Source organism: Moschus berezovskii, chromosome 19, assembly GCF_049115385.1.
Source record: "Moschus berezovskii isolate FMDL1 chromosome 19, NW_MosBer_1.0, whole genome shotgun sequence".
In the NCBI taxonomy this organism is placed as follows: Eukaryota; Metazoa; Chordata; class Mammalia; order Artiodactyla; family Moschidae; genus Moschus; species Moschus berezovskii.
The window spans coordinates 18,790,585-18,814,564 of NC_142478.1; the positions used below are offsets into that span (position 1 = coordinate 18,790,585).

At 37.5% G+C, this 23,980-nt stretch overlaps 1 protein-coding gene across 5 annotated transcripts in view; it reads left to right on the forward strand.

Moving 5' to 3' along the window:
• The window catches only part of INPP4B (inositol polyphosphate-4-phosphatase type II B), an 894,316-nt gene that overhangs the window by 710,219 nt on the left and 160,117 nt on the right, over nucleotides 1-23,980 (forward strand). For all 5 annotated transcript variants that reach the window (XM_088828009.1, XM_055404679.2, XM_055404683.2 and 2 more), the window contains one exon: nucleotides 2,008-2,116. In XM_088828009.1, coding sequence (XP_088684135.1) covers nucleotides 2,008-2,116 — 109 coding nt within the window. The remainder of the gene's footprint in view (nucleotides 1-2,007; nucleotides 2,117-23,980) is intronic.

Sequence of the window (23,980 nt, forward strand, 5' to 3'; positions counted from 1 at the left end):
TAGATGAAGCAGACAACCACTCAAGGTCCTCAAGTTTCTCATCAGATAAGTGAAAGTGGACTAGAATTTAGTGTTGGCGGTTTCGAGTTGATCCCGTGATCACTTGAGAAAGCTGTGATACCCCATTCCATGAAGGGGAACAGAGTGACTAAGACAGTTAACGTCTGTTCGTGGACACCTTTTCTTAGATCTTAGGTTAAAATCCTCTGGACTAAGAAATCTTAAATTTCACACAAATCTAATATGTTGCTAGTTTAAGAAAAGATGGCTTCCCAGGTGTGGTGCTCGTGGTGAAGAACTCACCTGCCAATGCAGGAGACGAAAGAGATGTGGGTTTGATCCCTGAAGGAGGGCACGGCAACCCACTCCAGTATTCTTGCCATGAGCATCCCATGGACAGAGGAGCTTGGTGGGCTGCAGTACATAGTCTCACAGAGTTGGACACGACTGAAGCGACTTAGCAGGACTTTTTAGTTCATTCAGTTCAGTCGCTCAGTCGTGTCCGACTCTCTGTGACCCCATGAATCACAGCACGCCAGGCCTCCCTGTCCGTCACCAACTCCTGGAGTTCACTCAAATTCATGTCCATTGAGTCGGTGATGCCATCCAGCCATCTCATTCTCTGTCGTCCTCTTCTCCTCCCGCCCCCAACCTTTCCCAGCATCAGAGTCTTTTCCAGTGAGTCAACTCGTCACATGAGGTGGCCAAAGTATTGGAGTTTCAGCTTTAGCATCAGTCCTTCCAATGAACACCCAGGATTGATCTCCTTTAGAATGGACTGGTTGGATCTCCTTGCAGACCAAGGGACTTTCAAGAGTCTTCTCCAGCACCACAGTTCAAAAGCATCAATTCTTCAGCGATCAGCTTTCTTCACAGTCCAACTCTCACATCCATACATGACCACGGGAAAAACCAGCACTTCAGCAGTCCATTAAGTGACTGTTCAGTACCTGCCTTAATGGCTGTTTAGTTTGGGTTGTACTTCTGGGTTTTTTTTTGTGACCTTGAGTTCTCTGAATGCAGCTGAAGTCTTTTCACTTCAGGACCTATTTTATTTTAAAGAATTACTGTTTCAGGTGTATTTGGCTTGAACCACTATGAAAGAGTCATGGTATTTACCCGAAGCTAATAAAATAATTTATGTTTTCCCTGTAAATGAGATTGGGAAAACAACCAAGGTGTCAATATCAAAATCAATTTGAAAAGGATCTACTATGAAATTAGATTTCTCAAATAAAATGTGGTTTAACAAGAGGGCATTCACTTCGTCTTTCTTCTTATAGGGATACTTTTCGTAAGATGATGGCATGTTTTGAAGTGGTAAACTTAATATGTATCAAACTTGATGGCTTTCAAGATCAAAGGATTGAGTTTCAATTTAAATGTATGGGTTTTTTATTATTAAAAAAACAAAGTATCTCACTGGAAAATAGATCAAGACATTTTGTGTATTCTTTCTATGCCACCTAAGGAAATTGCGAAATTCAATTGCATGCATTCAAAATTGTGTGATGTAGTATACATAGGCAAAAAACTGTGGTGTATAGATTTTTTTAAAGGCAATAGTACTGCTTCGTCCTTGAGTCATAGTACCGTAATATTTTGGCTCTTTTTGGTTGAAAGATTGTTCATTATTGTTGAATTTCAATATGATTGCAAATTAAATGATGCAAAACACAGTGAAGTAAAATACACAAAAGACCAATTAATGTGTTATCTCAGTAAGTATATAGAAGAATGAGAGAACATACTGTTCTACACAGTAGTATATAATTAAGATGTAGTCATAAATCAAGCAGATATTATAACTTGTTTAGGTGCACAGGTGGCTTTTAGAAAGATTGATTAGCTCGTCTTGCCCCCTTGAGATGTGAGTTCATTGTTATTCCTGAAAAATTAAACAGAATAATTCCTCACACTTCCCACAGTGTGAATGCTTCAATGCAAACAGCATGCTGGAGATAAATGTTTGCAAAGTGTTCATCTCCGTGTCCATTCTTGTTACAGATGCTCTCTACGACGTCATCACCGTGGGAGCCCCAGCTGCCCATTTTCAGGGATTTAAGAATGGTGGTCTTCGGAAACTCCTGCATAGATTTGAAGCGGAAAGAAGAAAGTAAGTGACAACAGAATGCATTCATGATATTATCTTCCCTTTGGGGAAGGCTTTTTGTATACCAAGTTAGGATAAATAAGCTTGATCCATCACAATGAATAGTTCTTGACATCTCCAACCATGCCATTCAGGAACTTAGAGTTGTTGAATTTCAAAAACAAAAAACTTGAACAGAAATTAGAATAAATGAAATGACTGAGATGACTAAGCATATTACTAATAGAGTAGAACTATGCAAGCAGAAAATTTTTCTGGAAGCCATCCTACTAATAAATAGTATTCTAGTATCAATTATTGTAGCTCAGTGGAATGATGTTCAGACAGATATTTAGCTGAAAGCGTATTCTAATTTTCTGTGAAGGCAAAGACACTTAATGGAGAGCATGAGTCCTAATTTATGACTCTGACCCTACTAGTGATTTCCACTGTGGCCTGAGGCAAGGCATTTAACTGCCCTATTATTTAATTATTCCATTAAAAAAAGAGCCATCCATACAGAACTCTATTACTTAAGTGACGAAGTTAAAAGAGAAAACTTTCTATCCCTTACGGAAAAGAAGACACAAAAACCAAAGTATTGTCACTGTTATTTATAATTTTAATTTACTTTCTCAACCTTCTGTTTTGTTCTTAGCTACTTTAAAATATTACATTAGTACTGTAGTTTATCCCCACATGTACCAACCAAGTTTACCCTGTTATAGACTCTGGTTATGACCATACTCATGTAAGTTTTAAAGAGTGTTATCCAAGTGTGAAGGGGAACTTTCTTTTCCCTTTCAAGTAATTACTCTTCTTGAATTAAGAGCTCATGTTTTGGGAATTCCTGGTGGTCGAGTGGTTAGGACTCTGAGCTTCCACCATGGCGGCGCACATGTTCAATCCTTGGCCATGAAACAAAGATGCCACAAGGTGCACAGCCAGCCAAAAAAAAAAAAAGCTCCAATTTTGAAAGTTTGGGGGAAATAGTTATTCTTTAGTCACAGTTGGTTTAGTAATAGTATTAAATAATCTCAGTGGCAAAACTAAAACCATTTTTAAAAAGCTTTATCACATAACGTATTTGTTATTCACTGTCCAGATGTTCAGGAAGAAAGCATTTAAAATAAGTTAGAATTGTATAATCGGTGTACTGTTATATAAATGTACAAGCTAGCAATGTGTATATATATATTTGTCTGTGCATACATATTAATATGTCTTTCTCTTTCTACTGGTACAATACTATTAAATCAGCTAGTGTTCTTATTAAGATTTTTCCAGTTTTTGTTTTTGATTTTGGTTTTGGTTTTTCGGTGGGTAGGGAATATAGTTCTTTGAGGTTGCATCACAGATGTAAATTGGACTAACCATCACCATAGTCATCATAAATAACTGTCCCATTATCACATAGTAACTTCCTAGTGTTATCCCCTAATAGTCACACTCTTCCCCCAAACCCTTCTGCTGCAGCAATTGGTTCCGTTGCATTACTGTTGGAACAGGGAGTGGACATCAGAGTTCCAGCTAGGGGCTCTGAGAGGAGGGTCACCTCTTATCTAATTCATGGAGGTTGGATGCCAGTTAAGTGACAGACTCCATGGGGAAGGGGATGCCATCCCTTTACTGAAATGAGAAGAGTGGAATACAGGTTTATGCCTGAGGGCTTTACTGGGCAGGGATATTTCCCACTATCCCCTTGCTGCACCATCCTTTGAGTGGAGCGGTATATTATGTTTGTGATATTCACCCTCAGGCATTTATGGTTAAAAGCTTACTGTTCTGTTGGGCTACCCTTTTATTAGTCCTTTGACTTTTCTTGGGTGCTATTTATTTGACCTTTTGCTTCACTGAGGGCTTCCCTTGTACCCAAATGTTTAGGTGAAATGTTTAGGAGGCAAAGAAGGACAAAAAAGCAAGCAAACTTGGAAATCATTATGATGTCATTCCTTAAGTCCTGAGACTCCTAGCCAATCTGTTTTCTTTTCTCCACCTCTTGGTGTCTTCTGATAAATGAGTTATATATTTTGTTTTGTTTTTGGTGATTAGAGGGAAAAATAAAATAGATTGTGTTTATTCCATCTTGTCTGGAACTAGAAGCATCTATCTTGAGAATTCACTGTTTTTTGCAATCAAATTTTAAAGTGCATAATACAGTTAGAAGATTGAAAATGTCCACAGAGTACATAGAATTTACTTGAGCATATAAAGTACGTGTATGTGAAACATGGAATCTAACCATATAATTTCATAAAATATCACTATATGCTACGGGCAAAGACAAATGTTAAGTTGTATATTTAAACTCTGATATTTTGAGCTTTAAATATCTGCATGAGTATCTGAATTCTCCAGTGTTATTCACTTCTTGTTGGGATGTTTATGTATATATAAACACACACACACATTCACAAACAGACATACACAAACACATGGAGCTCTAAGATCAAATTTAAAGCAAAAAAGTGAGTCCAATGCTTGTAAATGTTGATTTGCTTTAGGTTTTTCATATGTGCTATTTATCCCATTGCTTTATTGATACAATTAAAACAATAGCTTAGCCTAGATCTTAAAAATACTCTCTATAGCATAGTGGTATGGGACAAATGTAGCTTGTTGAGGCAATACCCAGATGAGTATAGTATCAGCCTCTTCATCAAATTGAGCTATGACCTGAGCAAACATGTCAAGCCTAAAGTGTTATCACAGTAATTAAATAATTTTCTGCAGGCCTTTTCAGCAACAAATATTGCATTTTTCAGCCACAAACAGTGATATAGAAATACATATGACTATATGATATGAGACCTTATTTAGATTTGGCAGAACAGAAGATAACATTAAGTGAAAGAACTTTTCTTCACCTTTTCTTTCTTTTGATAACCCTTTCCCCGCCCCCCAAAAAGATAGCTGCGACTTTTAGATGTTTTTAGGAGACCCACCACAGCTATTGTTCTGACTTCCCCTTCATTTATTTTTCTCAGCTAAGCCAATGAAATACTATCATCTAGGAACAGAAGTAATTTATGTGTCTGTTCCTTCATGATCTATTTTTTGATGAATACATTGACCACATAATGAAAAGCATTTTAACATAAGAAAGCCTTGCTTATCGTACTCATATAATGTAATTCAGATCACATAAAAAGTATTTTCAAGACTACAAGATTATTAATTAGGAAGATTGATTTTTTTTTTTTTTAAAGCACAAATGTCCCAGTACATTAGTCCCTGTTCAGAAACCATCAAGGAATCCAAGCTCATTCATTGAGCAAACAAAACCTCCATGATTTCACCCCACTGACTTTCTACACTCATTTCCTCCTTCTCTTGAAGTTGTTTCTTTATGGGACAGAAACTATTTTCTTAATGGATTTCACTTTAAAATTACTGTTTTTATCTCCCCGCTATTTTTCATTTCTCTGTATGAGAATCATATACATAATCCTATTCGAAATTCTACACATGGTCCATCCTGACTCCCCTATCTCCATCATGTCTTCCTGATTTCTCAAGTTGATCTGACTCTATCCTAATGTTTTATTTTTACTTCCCATATAGTTTCGTAGGTCACAGTTATGGTGTGCTAGGTTTGTTTAGTCCAGTACTTTTATAACAGTTTGTGATTTCCTTAACTGAGAGATGACATCTTCTTGAATTTTAGATCTTCTGGCGTGTTCCACAGAGTAGATTCCATAGATCAAACTCAACAGGCATTGGAATTTACATGAGTCCGATTTAAAGTGCCAAAAACTGCAGTGGGAGATAAAATTTCACAAATAATCATAATGCAATAAGGTCAGTATTATATAGAGCAAGGGGGTGCTCAACCTTGGCTGCAGATTAGAATCACCTTTGGAGCTTTAAAATATTCTATCTATGCTGGGATATTAACCTAGTCATATTAAGTCAGTCCTGGGAATGGAGCCCAGGCATTGTTAAGTTTTAAAAGCTTCCTGGGTGAGACTGATATGTGTCTAGGGTTGAGAACCATTGATACAGATGTAAGTGAATAGTGCTGGGAGAAGACAGTGGTGTGGAGGCTAGAAACAGGAATAGTGGCACAGGTGAGTTAAACCTGAAAAATGTATAGAACCTCAATTAGTCTCTATCAGGAGGAAAGAAAATCTATGCAAAGAAATATTTGTTGCAATACAGAAAAAAAGCAATACATCTTGTTACATGGAAATTTTTCTTTAAAGAATCCCTCACTCATTAAATTGTTACAAAATGGAACCAAAGATGGGGATAAAGCAGTAAGAATTCTGATCTGGGAAAGCTTGGGCCTGAATAACGTGAATGAATAAAACCAAACATATAGAGCTTTTCATGCTTTAGAGATGAGACTTTTTAAGAACCAAAATGCTAATTACTCATCTATTGGTTTTTGGTGGGTTTGTTTGTTTTTTAAGGTTTTTGTTGTAATAAAATATTGGTAACATACAAAATTTACCATTAACCATTAAAAAATCTTATTAAAATATAGTGTACTTACAATGTTGTATTAGCTTCAGGTGTACAACAAAGTTATCTACATACAGGTGTGTATAAATTTATATTCTTTTTACAAAAATCTTAATTTTGGTCTTTTTAGTAATGTATGTATACACATATATACACACATGTATATGTAGATAATATATGTATATGCAGATAATATATGTATATGCATGTGTGTGTGTATATATCTATTACCTTAAAAGACCAAAATCGCAATGTTTGTAATCCATGTATTCATTTGTTCATCAAACACTTACATGTTCTTGGATTCAGTGATTTACCTAGACTCTATTTAGAAGCTTATAGATTCCTCTCTCAAAATATGAATCAATTCTTTAGTTCCAGTATTACTTAAAAGAAAGGGAAAATTACCATGACAACAGATATTCTTCCTGCTTTGATCATTTCCAAATTCAGCTGGAACCTCAGATTCAGCCAGAACTTTCACTGAGTAGGATCATGATCTAAAGGCATAGCCCTTTCATTAAGATAAAAAGGCACCTCATGAAAACCAAGAGCCTTTGTAAAGAAGAAGAAAAGCCAATGACAGGCAGTGTTCACTTCTCAAGAATATTAATTCCCTGCGATCTACCTGTTCGTTAAGGACAAACTCGCAGCTAACTCCCTGCAAGAGATCTTAGCATCAAATGCCTGCCCTGAGTATCTACCATGTCTTTCCCTCCACTACCCTTAGCCCCTCAATGCGCTCCCTCAATCTGTTGATAATGTTGATTATCAGCACTGACAGCCCCATAATTTCTAATAGAAGAGAGAAAGAAATTATTTGGGAAAGTCAAAAGCAAAGTACAGTAAAATTTTACCGATAGAAATGTTCTAGCCTGTTTTTGAGTCTATAACACTTGAGTCTATACTAGAATTTGGAGAAATTTTCTGAAGGAAAGTAAAACAATATGAGGTTAAACAAACCAGCCTTACCTTTTATGAGATAAATTTTCCTTATTATTGGAAGAGAAATCAGTAGAATTTCCTAGTTCTCTATTATAAAATGGAGGTTTCTTGGGTTAAAAGGAGAAATATCACATTAAGGAAAGAAGTTCTTTGTAGCCTAGATTGTAACATCCAGTAAACCAGAAATGGGAGAATTGAATTCAAAATCATACCACTAGCTTTGAAATGTATTCTTCAGGATAGAATTGCTAACCACTACTTAATAGGAGTTAAAACATAAATTAACATTTTTCATTAGTGGTATAAAGCTGAGATGTCTAAGCAAAGGAGTCAGGGTTTTTCAGCTCTTCTTTTTATGTACTTTCTCCAGTAACATACAAACAGACTAGGCAGCAGTTACAAAGATACTTATTTTCAAAATCTTTACTTTCATGCTTGAAACAATATTCTTATTTCTTTTTATGAAAGGGAATGACTGATTCAAATGTATTCATTGAAAGCAGTAAGACTGCATCCATGTTTAATTTTGAGAGCCAATTTCCTCCCTACTTGGAGCTTTCTCTATCTCTACCTTCAGTTCAGTTCAGTCGCTCAGTCATGTCTGACTCTCTGCGACCCCATGAATCACAGCACATCAGGCCTCCCTGTCCATCACCAACTCCTGGAGTTCACTCAAACTCATGTCCACAGAGTCGGTGATGCCATCCAGCCATCTCATTCTCTGTCGTCCCGTCTCCTCCCTCCCCCAACCTTTCCCAGCATCAGAGTCTTTTCCAGTGAGTCAACTCGTCGCATGAGGTGGCCAAAGTATTGCAGTTTCAGCTTTAGCCTCAGTCCCTCCAATGAACACCCAGGATTGATCTCCTTTAGAATGGACTGATTGGATCTCCTTGCAGTCCAAGGGAGTCTTCTCCAACACCACAGTTCAAAAGCATCAATTCTTTGGCTATCAGTTTTCTTCACAGTCCAACTCTCACGTCCATACATGACCATGGGAAAAACCATAGCCTTGACTAGACGGACCTTGGTCTACCTTAGTCTCTGGATTTCTTTCAGAAGTTCATCTTGTTACTCACTGGCAAAGTAGTTTAAAGACTCACATCATAACTCTGTATAAATCCATATATCATGTCATATATCTTTTAAATAGAAATATTTTGATATTTTACTGATACATATTTTTAATATATTGCTTGCTATTGACAATTTTCCAATTTTTTAAATATGTTTATTGGCAAATGTAGAAAAGTCAAAAGAAGGAAGTTAAAATCACCCATAATCTTTGTCCTCAACAGGATAGTTATTGGGAGCATATTGGTACAGTCTCATCCAATTTATTTTTCTATGTGTAATCTATATCTTTGTGTCTTTTCTATTATAAATTGAGAAGTTCAAACTGGCTTAAAATGACCAATTCTTCAAAGTATATTAATTGAGTCTTCTTAATTTAATAATCCTTATGTGTTTTTGGATTTTGGAAGTCATGCCCAGTACAACAAACGTATTCCATTTAGTAAGATCAGTCTTACAGGTTACAGCTAAAATTCATCTCCTGTTCACTTTTAAATACATTTTTCCCTTTTGGAAAAAACAATTTATAACATCAAAAAAATAAATACAATTTTAAAATATAATAAAATCATACAGCCCCTATAGAAATAAGAAGTGTGAATAAAAGCCTTATCCATCCTTTTTTTCTTTTGAACTCTGGTAGTTGACACAACATCATCTTCAAGGAGATAGGAATTTAATTTTTATGTTGATTATAACTTGATTCCTTGGAGGTTTATTTACTTCTTCCAGTGAATCAGTTTCTCCTTGACCACTCTCAGCTTTCAAGGTTGTTTATATTTGACAAATACAACACTAGATCTGGCAAAACTGTGTACTCGGCTTTTCTCAATCAGTGTATGCTTTTCTATATGCAACCCCCTGTACACAACAAATCTTCAAATATACGTGGGTTCTAGGTCTTGCACATCTGTAGGGTGAAGTCAGGAAAGAATAAAACAATTAAATAGCCCTGCTGAGGCTTGGCCATATACTAGAAACTAAATGATGACGTTTGCAAAGCACTGAACTAAATGTAATACAAGGGAACAAAGGGATTTTTGCTATGGTGGCTCAGATGGTAAAGAATCAGCCTGCAATGTGGGAGACCTCGGTTCAATGCCCAGGTCGGGAACATCCCCTGGAACAGGGCATGGCAACTAACTCCACTGTTCTTGCCTGGAGAATCCCCATGGACAGAGAAACCTGACAGGCCACAGTCCATGAGGCTGCAAAGAGTCAGACACGACTGAGCGATTCAGCACAGCATATATGATCTGAAATGAATTTGGAATGCACTTTTTCTCCTGCTTCATTCTCTTTTTAATTATACAAAAATAATATTTGCTTGTCGCACACAAATTCAGAGAATGAAGAAGGTTTTAAAAAGTTTGCCTTTTCCATTTTCCTTCCCCCGAGTAAACCAATTTGAACAGCTTAATGTATTTTTCCCTGTGCATTTTATTCTAGGTAAAAATATCAGAGTTTTCAGTGATCATGATTCTTGATCTACTAACTCAGGTCATGAGAATGTAATGTTCTTGACTTTCCTATAACTCAGGTTAATTTTTCTGGTTTTCATTCTGGGGCAGGGCGGAAGCTTTCATCTCAGATAATTCATAGACTCTGCTCCATGTGTGGATTTGAATCCTGGCTTGGGCACTTACTGGCATTGTGACATTTGTCAAATTACCTCACCACTCTGTACCATAGTTTCCTCATTTGTAATATAGAAATAGTACTGCATACCTCATCAGTTCAGTTCAGTTCATTCGTTAAGTTGTATCCAACTCTTTGCGACCCCATGAATCACAGCACGCCAGGCCTCCCTGTCCATCATCATAGGGTTGTTCTAAAGATGTGGTGACTTCATAAACACCAAACATTTATAATGATACCTGACACATAATGAGGGCTTAATAGATATTAATTATTATTTGTATAATACATGTAAACAAGTATTTCTTTCACTCAAAAATGTCCTGACAACCTTTCATTTCAATACACGTATATCTCATTATTTTTTTAAAAAGCTAAGTAGGGTTTTATTGATTAAATGTAGCATAATTATCTGACCAATATGATATTGGTGTTCATTTAGATTGTTCTATTTTTTGTTATAATGCTTTATCTTTTCAAGGTTCACCCTTATTCTTATGTTTCTGAAAGTTTGTTTCTTTTTTATAATATTCCTAGAAGTGAAATTTCTTAGTTGAAGCGGTTATGTGTTAGAGATGCTACATGATGCCCTTCAGAAAATGTTATATCACTGTGCATATGATGCTAATTGCCCACATGTTCTTATAAATTACTTACTACAGTTGATTTATAGTGTTTTGAATGTATAACAAAGTGATGCAGTTATATAAATATATGTGTGTAGACATATATCCCCAAGAGCTCAGTTGGTAAGGAAGATCCCCTGGAGAAGGGCTAGACTACCCACGCCAGTATTCTTGGGCTTCCCTTGTGGCTCAGCTGGTAAAGAATCTGCCTCCAATGTGGGAGACCTGGGTCCTATCGTTGGGTTGGGAAGATCCCCTGGAGACAGGAAAGGCTACCCACTCCAGTATTCTAGCCTGGAGAATTCCATGAACTGTATAGTCTTTGGGGTCACAAAGAGTTGGACGCTACTTTCACTTCACTTCATTTTACTTCACTTCATACAGACACACACGCACATCCTTTTTCAGATTCTTTTCTATTAAAGAGTATTACAAGATATTGAATTAGTTCCCTGTGCTATACAGAAGGTCCCTGAGCCCACGTATTCTTAGGCATTGGGCTTCATATTCCATCTCTGTGCTAAGCCCAGGCATGGCTCTTCAGATTCAGACTTGTGTTCATAACCATTTAGCAGATAGCTCCATGTTAATAGTGTCATCCACACACCTCAAAGTCAATGTATGCAGCCATCTCTCATCTTCTTATCCACAAACTTTTCTTAGGGACTGTTTCTTAAGACACCACCAGATGTTCAACTTCAAAATGCAAAAAACCTTGATGACTTTTCTTCCCTTGCTTCCACTTCCAAAAAAATCAGTTCTGTCACTTCTTATTTCTCAGGAAGTCTTTAATTTCCATTGTCACTTGTGGTGTAGGATAGTCCTAATCCATAGAACCAACATCTTTTAAATGTTCTACTGCCACATCTCTTAATCACTCTCCATCTTCCAGATTGGCTCTCATATCACTTGTTATTTTCACCTTGCTTGAAATAATATTTCTAAACAGCAAATATGATCTTGTGACTTCATTATTTTAAATATTTCATAGCTGCCTCTTGCTTGGAGATGAAAGCCCAAGGTGCATAATATTATCATGTGGAATCTGACCCTGGGGCTTCCCTTGTATCTCATTGGAAACAAATCCGATTGTCAATGCAGGGGATGTAAGTTCTATCCCTGGGTTGGAAAGATCCCCTAGAGAAGGAAATGGCAACCCACTCCAGTATTCTTGCCTGGAGAATTCCATGGAAAGAGGAGACTGGCGGGCTACAGTCCATGGGGTCACAAAAGAGTCAGACATGACTTAATGACTAAACAGCAACAATCTGACCCTGGCTTCTTTTCCAGCTTCGTCTTTCACCACTCACACCATCATCTCCTCCACTCACACCACCGTCTCCGCCACTCACACCACCGTCTCCTCCACTCGCACCACCGTCTCCTCCACTCACACCATCATCTCCACTCACACCACTGTCTCCTCCACTCACACCACCGTCTCCTCCACTCACACCACCGTCTCCTCCACACACACCATCGTCTCCTCCATTCACACCATCATCTCCACTCACACCATCATCTCCACTCACACCACCGTCTCCTCCACTCGCACCACCGTCTCCTCCACTCACACCACCGTCTCCTCCACTCACACCATCATCTCCACTCACACCACCGTCTCCTCCACTCACACCACCGTCTCCTCCACTCGCACCACCGTCTCCTCCACTCGCACCACCGTCTCCTCCACTCACACCATCATCTCCACTCACACCACTGTCTCCGCCACTCGCACCACCGTCTCCTCCACTCGCACCACTCCATGGTGAACCAGATCAAAGTCCTTCTGTTTCAATTTTGCCTTGAAGTCTCCACTTACCTCTTGCAAAGCCACATCTGTTTTTAACCTCCAGAGTTCCTAATTGCCTCTCTTCCATTTGATGCTGTGTGTGTGCCAGGGCATTGACTATGTCTGCACCCCAAGGAACTGATTTGATAAGTGTTCCTTGAAGCGGTAAGTATATGAGGGTGTAACTGAAAGAAGTGAAAGCTTTGTCTGTCGTTGGAGTAAAAGGAAGAACAAATTACTCTGCTTGAAGAGACCACTGTGTCTGAATTAAGTGACAGAAACCTAGGGGCACTTGTGGCAAGTGACTTGTAGACTTTGAGACAGCCATTTGTCAGCAATTACAATGGTTGTGTTTCCTCATGCCTGACTAGGAAGAGGAAATATACTTTTATAAGTTCTGAAAGAAGGAGCTTTTTTATTTTATAAAAGGCATTTTTATTTTTATAAAAATAGCCAACTTAAAATCTGGTTCAGTATTGGTCATGCAGTAGTGACTTTAACATTTAAAATTTGGCAACTTTCTTCCAGTCACCTACCCAGAAGCTTGTGAAGCCAGGTATGATCTGAAGCAAGAAGCACTCTGTCAAGTGTGACAGTTCACGCTTCTTAAAAATTAAATCTTTCCTTTAAAGAAAATGACTTTAATTGTAAATGCAAACAGTTTTCCTAAATGATAATAGAATTTTGAGTGATAATAAATTGAATAAAGAGAACAGAGTCTGAAAATGCTGAAACACATAATTTTAATGGTGTGATCTCAGAAAATCACTGAGAAATTGCCGTATAGTTTCTTATATACACTGCAGTTGTGGCTTATTTCTGTTGAAATCATTAGGTTGTTAGAAACAGTGGTCACATCCTTGAGATTTTTGAGGAAAGATAAATATATCATCACTCTTAGGGAGATAATTTGACTTCACAATTAAATATTTTCATTTCACAGTTATTAAGATATGACTTTTGATTTTATCTCAGAAGAAAAAGTTAATGGGTAGGAATATTAGAACTTAAATGTGAAATATACAGCAAGCTACAGAAGCATTGTTTTCTGGTTACTTAAAAAACTAAATATAAGAGGAAAATATGGTTTGATGACTTATTTTCTATAAATCAGGAGTTGGCATTTCTTCTTCAGTATAAACTAAAAAAATGTTTAAAATAATGATATAGTTGTATTATTTTAACCAGTATGCATTTAATCTAAGGAAAACGACGGAGACTCAGATTAAATCCTGAGCAATTTCCAACATGTTCTTTAAAGCTCTCTGTCACTGTGTGTTAGTCGTTCAGTTGTGTCTGACTCTCTGCGACCTCGTCGACTGTAGCCTGCCAGGCTTCTCTGTCCATAGGATTCTCTAGGCAAGAATACTGGAGTGGATTGTCAATTCCTTCTCTAGGGAATCTTCCTGATCCAGGGATTGAACCCAGGTATCCCACACTGCAGGCAGATTCTTTACCATCCGAGCCACCAGGGAAGCCCTAAAAGCTCTCTCTTAGCTTAGATATTTATATCCATAATCCCAAAGTCAGAAAACAGAAAAGAAAGTCAGCTACAAATTGTTGCTGTTCAAGCACTAAGTTGTGTCTGATTCTTTGCAACTGCATGAATTGCAACACAGCAGGCTCCCCTGTCCTTCACTATTTACCTGAGTTTGCTCAAACTCATGTCCATTGAGTCAGTGATGCCATCCAGCCATCTCATCCTCTGCCACCCCCTTCTCCTCTGCACTTTCCCAGTGTCAGGGTCTTTTCCAAGCAGTCAGTTCTTCACATCAGTGGCCAAAGTGTTGGAGTTTTAGCTTCAGCACCAGTCCTTCTAATGAATATTCGGGTTGATTTCCTTTGGAATTGACTGGTTTGAACTCTTTGCTGTCCCAGTGACTATCAAGAGTCACCTCCAGCACCACAGTTGGAAAGTATCAATTCTTCAGCATTCAGACTTCTTTATGGTCCAACTCTCACATCCATACATGACTACTGGAAAAACCATAGCTTTGAACTAGACAGACCTTTGTCAGCAAAGTGATGTCTCTGGTTTTTAATACTCTGTCTAGGTTTGTCATAACTTTTCCTCCAAGGAGCAAGAGTCTTTTAATTTTGTGGCTGCCATCATAAATCAGCAGAAAACTTAAAAATACTCTATTTTCTGGAAACTTAGAAACTAATTCTAGAGCACCTTGTTCTTTGCAAGTACGGTCATTAGTGAAAGTATTGACTTTAGAAAGGGCTTCCCTGGTGGCTCAGTAGTAAAGAACCCACCTGCCAATGCATGAGACGTAAGAGACATGAAGTTGGTCTCTGGGTGGGGAAGATTTCCTGGTGGAGGTCATGGCAATCCATTCCAGTATTCTTGCTGGAGAATCCCATGGACAGAGAAGCCTGACAGGCTACAGTCCATGAGGTCACAAAGAGTTGGACACGACAGCATACACACACTAACTTTAAAAAATGTACACATGGGATCTATGTCATGGAAAAATCACACAGTTGGCTTGTTTGAATAGAAAAATAGTGTCACTGCATAATCTTTATTAGATGAGACCTTGCCTGAACTATTCCAGTCTTCTTCCCTATCAGGAGGCTTGTGTAAGTGAGTAGTTACTGCAGTGTTTCTGTTGGAGAAAGATGGCTTGGTTAGGGTGGTTTAAGCACAGGTGGAGAGAAGGGGATCAGTTGCAGAGATACTTTAAAAGACTCGGCAACTGTTTGGACTTTATTTATCTGTTTGGATTGGGAGGTAAAAATCCAAAGGTGTCAAGGAACATTCCCAGGCTTCTGTCAGTGCACCTGGACAGGTTGGTGCCATTCACTGCACTTTGGCTTAGGAACTCCAGTAAGATAGAGCAGCTGAAAGAAAGACAGAGAAGAGCAGAGAGACAGAAGGGACAAAGGATGAGAGTCAAATGCAAGAACACTCGTTTACTGTGTCAGGCCATGACAGCTCATCACACAGGCGAAGAGGATGGCAAGTTTGGTCTGAAGAGGAACTTGATCAGATGTGCATTTTGAGTTACTTTGTGGAGAGAACTAACAGGAGCAAACAGGCTGTTATGGTAGTACTGATGGGAGGAAATGGGTGAGTACAGAGTTGTAGATTTAAGGACGTTTTTATAGGACTTAAATCCAAGTGATGAGGAATTGTGGTAACTCGGCAGGGTTGAAGGGCTCTTCGGTTTCTAGTTCATTTCACTGGGTGAATGGCCAGGTCTCTCGGAAAGGGAATCTAGAAATTTCACCCTTTGTTTCCAGTGCTTGCTTAATAAGATCATCTGTATTCAATACGAAAGGAAGATGGGGGAAATAAAATTACTGAGTCTGCCTTTTTTGCAATAAAGAATCTTTTAGGACTTAGACTTACAAGGAATCTCGGAGATTACAAATTCCCCTATTTATTTTATCAGTGAGAATAATGAGTTTCAAAGACTGAATTGCTCATGCAGGTAATGATGTAGCTGGAAAATCAGACTTCTGTGGCCACTCTCAGGTTCTGTATGCATTTATCCTCATGCTATCGGTAGATTTTCAGCATGAAATGTATATGCTTTTAATAAATGAATAATGTTAGTTTACAGATGACTTTTATAGGAATTGAATCGAAATTTTTAAAACTTTGATCTATTCAACTCTTTCTGGGCTGTTATGAGAACAATATAACTTTCAAAGTAAATTACATTATCTATACTATAAAAAAGGATGCTTGACTTGATACAGTAGTTTTGCATGCAGATCAGTTCCTATTTTAATCTGCTCCTGTATAGTAGGCAGGAAAAATATTTCTAAGACTCTGTCTTCACTGAGGGGTTTCCCAGGTGGTGCTACTGGTAAAGAATCTGCCTGCCAATGCAGAAGACACAACATAGGCACATTGGATCCCTGAGTTGGGAAGATCCCCTGGGGAAGGAAATGGCAACCCTCTCCAGTATTCTTGCCTGGAAAATTCCACGGGCAGAGGAGCCTGGTGGACTACAATCCATGGGTCTGCAAAGAGCTCCTCAGACATGACTGAGAGCATGCACACACACACATTCACGCATACACACACACACACACACGACCTCACCGGTCCTCTGTCTGCAACCTTCCAAAATGCACCTCAGGAAAACCACTTATTTAGGAATATACATATAATAAAAATAATTTTTAAAAAGGCAAATATTTCAGGTGTTCATAGAGTCTAGTCATAATAGTAAAATATTAGAAACATCTTAATACATTTTTGCAAGCTATTCTGCATCACTAAAGTGGAACACTGTATAGTCATTTCAATTAGTATGTGGATTATTAGGTATCTAGAGATGTATATAAAATGTATTTGCAAGAAAACATGAAATCGTGTATACACAGAGGAGATGCATCAGTGAATGCTTTGGAAAGGATAACAAATTTACTTAGAGTGGTAGAGGTTGATAGAGTCCTATTTCCTTTAGGACTTTCCTCTTTGTTTTCCATCTTTTCTTTTCTTTCTTTTTTTTAAATTTAGTTATAGAATAAGAGAAATGTGTTTCTAAAACCCTTTGGCCCTAACACTTTCAGCAAATATGGAAAAACTAGGTATCATGAAAAAAAATCTCCAAAAACAAAATAACTAGAAAATTTGCAATGTGACATTCTTTTACTTTGCTCTTTTTTAAATTTATTTTTTAATTTGAGTATAATTGCTTTACAATGTTGTGTTAGTTTCTGCTGTTCAAGAATGAATCAGTTATAAGTATAGATATATCCCCTCCCTCTCTTTGTTCTTAAACAAAGTTCTGACCTCTTAGAAATGTAAAGAGCTATAGTAATGAGTAGTCAGTAAACAAACCCTGAAACTGTGGTTACCTGGGCAATTTTTGCACACATTTAGAATGCAGAGCCTTAGATTTTCAAGGATTTATGGGAAGCAACTATTTATCCCCCTTTTTTTTCTCTGCTACCAGCCCTTTCTGTAGCATTTAGGGGACAGGCATCTTCACACTCATCCAATGATTATCTTGTTGAACAACTCTAACCTTTTGCTTTTCTCTGCGTGTTGACTGAGTAGCAGTCATTAAATATTTGTCGAAAACAATTTGTGGTGAAATGATTTTTGAATTCTTTCTTATGTCTAACTTGTTATAACATAGAATTATACACCTTTTTTAATGAGATTTGTTTTAATTAGAAGGTGAGAACTTTCCAATTATATTTTATTTCAATATTTATATGCCGTACCTACCGATATGTTTCTAAGAGATATTTTCTGTGTTGGCTAAGGGATTGTAATTTTTTCAAATTTAAAATGGATCAGTACCATGTTCATGAAAACAACTCTCTGAAGAACAAATATTATTCCATTATATAGATTTAGGAATTGAAACCTCAGTAGGTTAAGTAACTTAGTCTAGAACGTGCAACTATTATGTAGCTGGTAGAACCAGGATTCAAATGCAGGTCATTATTATTATACAGTTTGAACTCTTAATGATGTTTTATGAACATTTGCTACCTTATGAATATGGTATTGGAGAAGGGTGGTAAACATTAACAGTTCAAACTGTGTTTGAACCCTGTGTTCAAACCTGCATTTGAATCCTGGCTCTAACATATATAGTAGTTGTATGTTCTAGACCAAGTTACTTAACCTACTGAGCCTTCAATTCCTAAATCTATATAATGGAATGATATTTGTTTTTCAGGAAGTTGTTGTCATGACTAAATAAAATAATCCCTGAAAGGAAATTAGCATAATTCTAGCCCTATATTATAGACCTAATAATTATTAGCTATTAAAATGAGAGAGAGAGACTTGGATTTTTAGTATCAATTCTACAGTATAAATTATTGGCTTTTTTAGAGCTCCTCCATAAAAATATCAGACTTGACAGGAAAAAAAAATGAAATGGATCCTAAATATACCTTCTGTTTTCCTGTACTTTTATCCCAGAATCATAATTACCAGCATTATAACATCATATTCTGGGAACATTTGAGTTTTTCCCCTAGCTTAGTTGAGGTATAATTGACAAATACAAATTTTATATATTCAAGGTTTATAACTTGATGTTTTGATATATGTATATATTGTGAAATAATCACTGCAATCAAGCTAATTAGCCTATCCATCATTCCACATAGTTAGCATTTTCTTTTCTTTCTTGTTTTTTTTTTTGGTGAGAACACTTAAAATTTACCCTCTTTGCAAGTTTCAAGAACACAGTGCAGCATCGTTAACTAATCACTAGGCTGTAACTTAGGGCTTTGGAACTTAAACATCTTTCATAAATAAAACTCCATACCCCTTGACCAGTATCCCCCCATTTCCTTCCTCAGCCCCTAGGAACTAGCACTCTACTCTCTATTCCTGTAGTATAATTTGCATACCATGCAATTGGCCTATTTTAAGTATATAGTTCAGTGACTTTTAGTAAATCTGTACAACTGTGTGATCCTTATCACAATCCAATCTTAGGGCATTTATAATGCCTAAAAATACCCCTCAGGCCCATTTGCAGTCAGGGGAACATTTATCTCTAAATATATTTGGGAATGGTTTCTATTCTTTAATTAATTTATTTTAATTAATTTATTTTAATTGGAAGCTAATTACTTTACAATTTTGTAGTGGTTTGTGCCATACATTGACATGAATCAGCCATGGCTGTACATGTGTTCCCCATCCTGAACCCCCTTCCCACCTCCCTTCCCATCCTATCCCTCAGGATCATCCCAGTGCACCAGCTTTGAGTGCCCTGTTTTATGCATCGAACTTGGATGGGTGATCTATTTCACATATGGTAATATACATATTTCAATGCTATTCTCTCAAATCACCCCACCCTCACCTTCTTCCAGAGTCTAAAAGTCTGTTCTTTATATCTGTGTCTCTTTTGCTGTCATCATTACCATCTTTCTATATTCCATATATATGCGTTACTATACTGTATTGGTGTTTTTCTTTCTGGCTTACTTCACTCTGTATAATAGGCTCCAGTTTCATCCACCTCATTAGAAACTGATTCAAATGTGTTGTTTTTACTAGCTGAGTAATATTCCATTGTGTATATGTACCACAGCTTTCTTATCCATTCATCTGCAGATGGACATCTAGGTTGCTTCCATGTCCTGGCTAATATAAACAGTGCTGCAATGAACATTGGAGTACATGTGTCTCTTTCAATTCTGGTTTCCTTGGTGTTTATGCCCAGCAGTGGGATTGCTGGGTCGTATGGCCGTTCTGTTTCCAATTTTTTAAAGAATCTCCACACTGTTCTCCATTGTGGCTGTACTAGTTTGCATTCCCACCAACAGTGTAAGAGGGTTCCTTGTTCTCCTCACCTTCTCCAGTATTTATTGTTTGTAGACTTTTTGATAGCAGCCATTCTGACCGGCATGAGATGGTACCTCATTGTGGTTTTGGTTTGCATCTCTCTGATAATGAGTGACGTTGAGCATCTTTTCATGTGTTTGTTAACCATCTGTATGTCTTCTTTGGAGAAATGTCTGTTTAGTTCTTTGGCCCATTTTTTGATTGGGTCGTTTATTTTTCTGCAATTGAGCTGAAGGAGTTGCTTGTATATTTTTGAGATTAATTCTTTGTGAGTTGCTTCATTTGCTGTTATTTTCTCTCATTCTGAAGGCTGTCGTTTCACCTTGCTTATAGTTTCCTTCATTGTGCAAAAGCTTTTGATTTTAATAGGTCCCATTTGTTTATTTTTGCTTTTATTTCTATTACTCTGGGAGGTGGGTCATAGATGATCCTGCTATGATTTATGTCAGAGAGTGTTTTGCCTATGTTTTCCTCTACGAGTTTTATAGTTTCTGGTCTTACAATTAGATCTTTAATCCATTTTGAGTTTATTTTTGTGTATGGTGTTAGAAAGTGTTCTAGCTTCATTCTTTTACAGGTGGTTGACCAGTTTTCCCAGCACCATTTGTTAAAGAGATTGTCCTTTCTCCATTGTATATTCTTGATCCTTTGTCAAAGATAAGGTGTCCATAGGTACATGGATTTATCTCTGGGCTTTCTATTTTGTTCCTTTGATCTATATTTCTGTCTTTGTGCCAATACCATTCTGTCTTGATGACTGTAGCTTTGTAGTATAGCCTGAAGTCAGGCAGGTTGATTCCCCCAGTTCCATTTTTCTTTCTCAAGATTGCTTTGACTATACGAGATTTTTTTTGTATTTCCATACAAATTATTTGAAATTATTTGTTCTAGTTCTGTGAATTGTAGGGATTGCATTGAATCTATATGTTGCTTTGGATAGTATACTCATTTTCACTGTATTGATTCTTCTGATCCATGATTATGGTCTATTTCTCCATCTATTTGTGTCATCTTTGATTTCTTTCACCAGTGTTTTATAGTTTTCTATATATAGGTCTTTTGTTTCTTTAGGTAGATTTATTCCTAAGTATTTTATTCTTTTCATTGCAATGGTGAATGCAATTGTTTCCTTGATTTCTCTGTTTTCTCACTGTTAGTGTATAGGAATGCAAAGGATTTCTGTGTGTTAATTTTATATCCTGCAACTTTACTGTATTCACTGATTAGCTCTAGTAGTTTTATGGTGGTGTCTTTAGGGTTTTCTATGTAGACGATCATGTCATCTGCAAACAGTGAGAATTTTACTTCTTCTTTTCCAATCTGGATTCCTTTTATTTCTTTTTCTTCTCTGATTGCTATAGCTAAAACTTCCAAAACTATGTTGAATAGTAGTGGTGAGAGTGGGCACCCTTGTCTTGTTCCTTACTTTAGGGGAAATGCTTTCAACTTTTCACCATTGAGGATAATGTTTGCTGTCGGTTTGTCATATATGGCTTTTATTATGTTGAGGTATGTTCCTTCTGTGCCTGCTTTCTGGAGGGTTTTTATCATAAATGGATGTTGAATTTTGTCAAAGTCTTTCTCTGCATCTGTTGAGATAATCATATGGTTTTTATCTTTTAATTTGTTAATGTGGTGTATCACACTGATTGATTTGTGAATATTGAAGAATTCTTGCATCTCTGGGATAAAGCCCACTTGAATGATGTATGACCTTTTTAATATGTTGTTGGATTCTGTTTGCTAGAAATTTGGGGTTGAGAATTTTTGCATCTATGTTCATCAGTGATATTGCCCAGTAGTTTTGTGTGTGTGTGTGTGTGTGGCATCTTTGGTTTTGGTATTAGGGTGATGGTGGCCTCATAGAATGAGTTTGGCAGTTTACATTCCTCTGCAATTTTCTGTAAGAGTTTGAGTAGGATAGGTGTTAGCACTTCTCTAAATTTTTGGTAGAAATCACCTTTGAAGTCATCTGGTCCTGGGCTTTTGTTTTGGAAGATGGTTTCTATTCTTATACCTTATCTTATAGGCTTTCCAGGTGGCTCAATGGTAAAGAATTTGCCTACCAAGCAGGAGATGAGAGTTCAATCGATCCCTGGGTCAGGAGGATTCCCTGGAGAAGGAAATGGCAACCCTCTCCAGTATCCTTGCCTGGAAAATCTCATGGACAGTGGAGCCAGGCAGGCTATAGTCCATGAGGTCACAAAGAGCTAGAAATGACTGAGAGACTCAACAACAACCTTCTCTGTATTTTAATGAGGTATATGAAAAATAATGCCCAGGATGGAGTTCAGAATGTTTTTGGATGGAAGGGAATCAGGGGACCTGTTTTGGGTGTTACTCCATTGCATGTTCACAGATGAGTGAGCATGAAAATACCAGAAGCCAAACTAGGCAGAAATAAATCAACCAAACTCTTAGAAGTTGGCAGAAGAAATCAGGGCAAGTGAAACCATGGATAAATGGGAATAGGCCATAGAAGGAAGTGAAAACTCATTGAACTTTGTCAGATAATAGTGTCTGGGTGTCTTTTATTAGAGCAAGAATAGGACTAAGGAAAGAACATGTGTATATAAGTATGTAGTATATATAATAAATATACACACAGACACATATGGTCCAAACGGTCAAAAAATGGCAGATAAAAGGATTCAAACTGAAAAGTAGGATTATAGGAACCAGTGTGATCAGAGTCAATAGTTACATTTTCTTCGAGAGCAAGTTGAGCTAAAATGAAATGAATTTTAGGTGTTTTTGTTTGTTTTCCCCTTGATTAACATTACTTGTCACAGAGCTAATAAACAGCAACATCAAGGTTGTTCAAAAACCGATTCTAAAATTTCCAAGAAACCAGTATTTTAAATAAGTATTTTCAGAGGCAAACATCAATTTAAGTTTAGATTTTGTAACTCATTTAATCATGCAAGTGAAATCCATAGGAGGTAAACAAAAGCAGATATTGTTTTCCTTCAGGTTTTTTTTTTTTTTTGGTAAGCTACATTCTTGAGAGTCCCTTGGACTGCAAGGAGATCCAACCAGTCCATTCTAAAGGAGATCAATCCTGGGTGTTCATTGGAAGGACTGATGCTAAAGCTGAAACTCCAATACTTTGGCCACCTCATGCGACGAGTTGACTCACTGGAAAAGACTCTGATGCTGGGAAGGATTGGGGGCGGGAGGAGATGGGGACGACAGAGAATGAGATGGCTGGATGGCATCACCGACTCGATGGACATGAGTTTGAGTGAACTCCGGGAGTTGGTGATGGACAGGGAGGCTGGTGTGCTGTGATTCTTGGGGTCGCAAAGAGTCAGACACAACTGAGCGACTGATCTGAACTGAATTGAACACTTCTAGCATAAAGAAAATAATGGAAAAAAGAATGGAAAGGATGAATGGGCTAAAGCATAGCCATATGATTTCATATGATTTTGTGTATTTGTTTTTTTCTTAACCTTCTATAATTTCCTGAAGCACATTGTTAAACCCTGTGAAGCCAGAAAGGTATATTCAGGTGCACTAAGGTGTACATTTTCATTTATTATCCACATGGTTTTCTTCTCAGAACTGAAAGCATGTCTGTCCCTCTCTCTGGATTCAGGAAATCTTTTTTCTTTTTTTTTAAAGCAGTGCTTGAGTAGGGGGAAAAAAGAAGCAGAAATAGTCCTTCGATTTTTCCCAGGAGATGTAGTTCTGCAGCAGGAGTGGAAACACAGCACTCCATAGCAGTTTTTCTTAAGTTCATCCACCCTAATCCAGCCATGCCACACCTCCTTCTGTTTTCTTCCTGTTTCCCTCCTTGTCACCTCATCCTGTCTCATCTGTATTTTTCCATGACTCCAGTTGCCAAAATAGTAGCCTACTTGAGTGAATGGGTTAAGGAATGGAGATAGTAGTGGCCTGGAGGAAGGAAGGCACAGATAAACAGCAGAGCAAGTCCCCAAATTTGGGTTATGGGCAACGGGCTAAGAAAGAATTGTTTTGTTTCTCTCTTCTTGCGTGCTTCCTGCCTTCATCCAACCTATGTGACTTAGTGACTAAACAACAACGTAACCTAAACA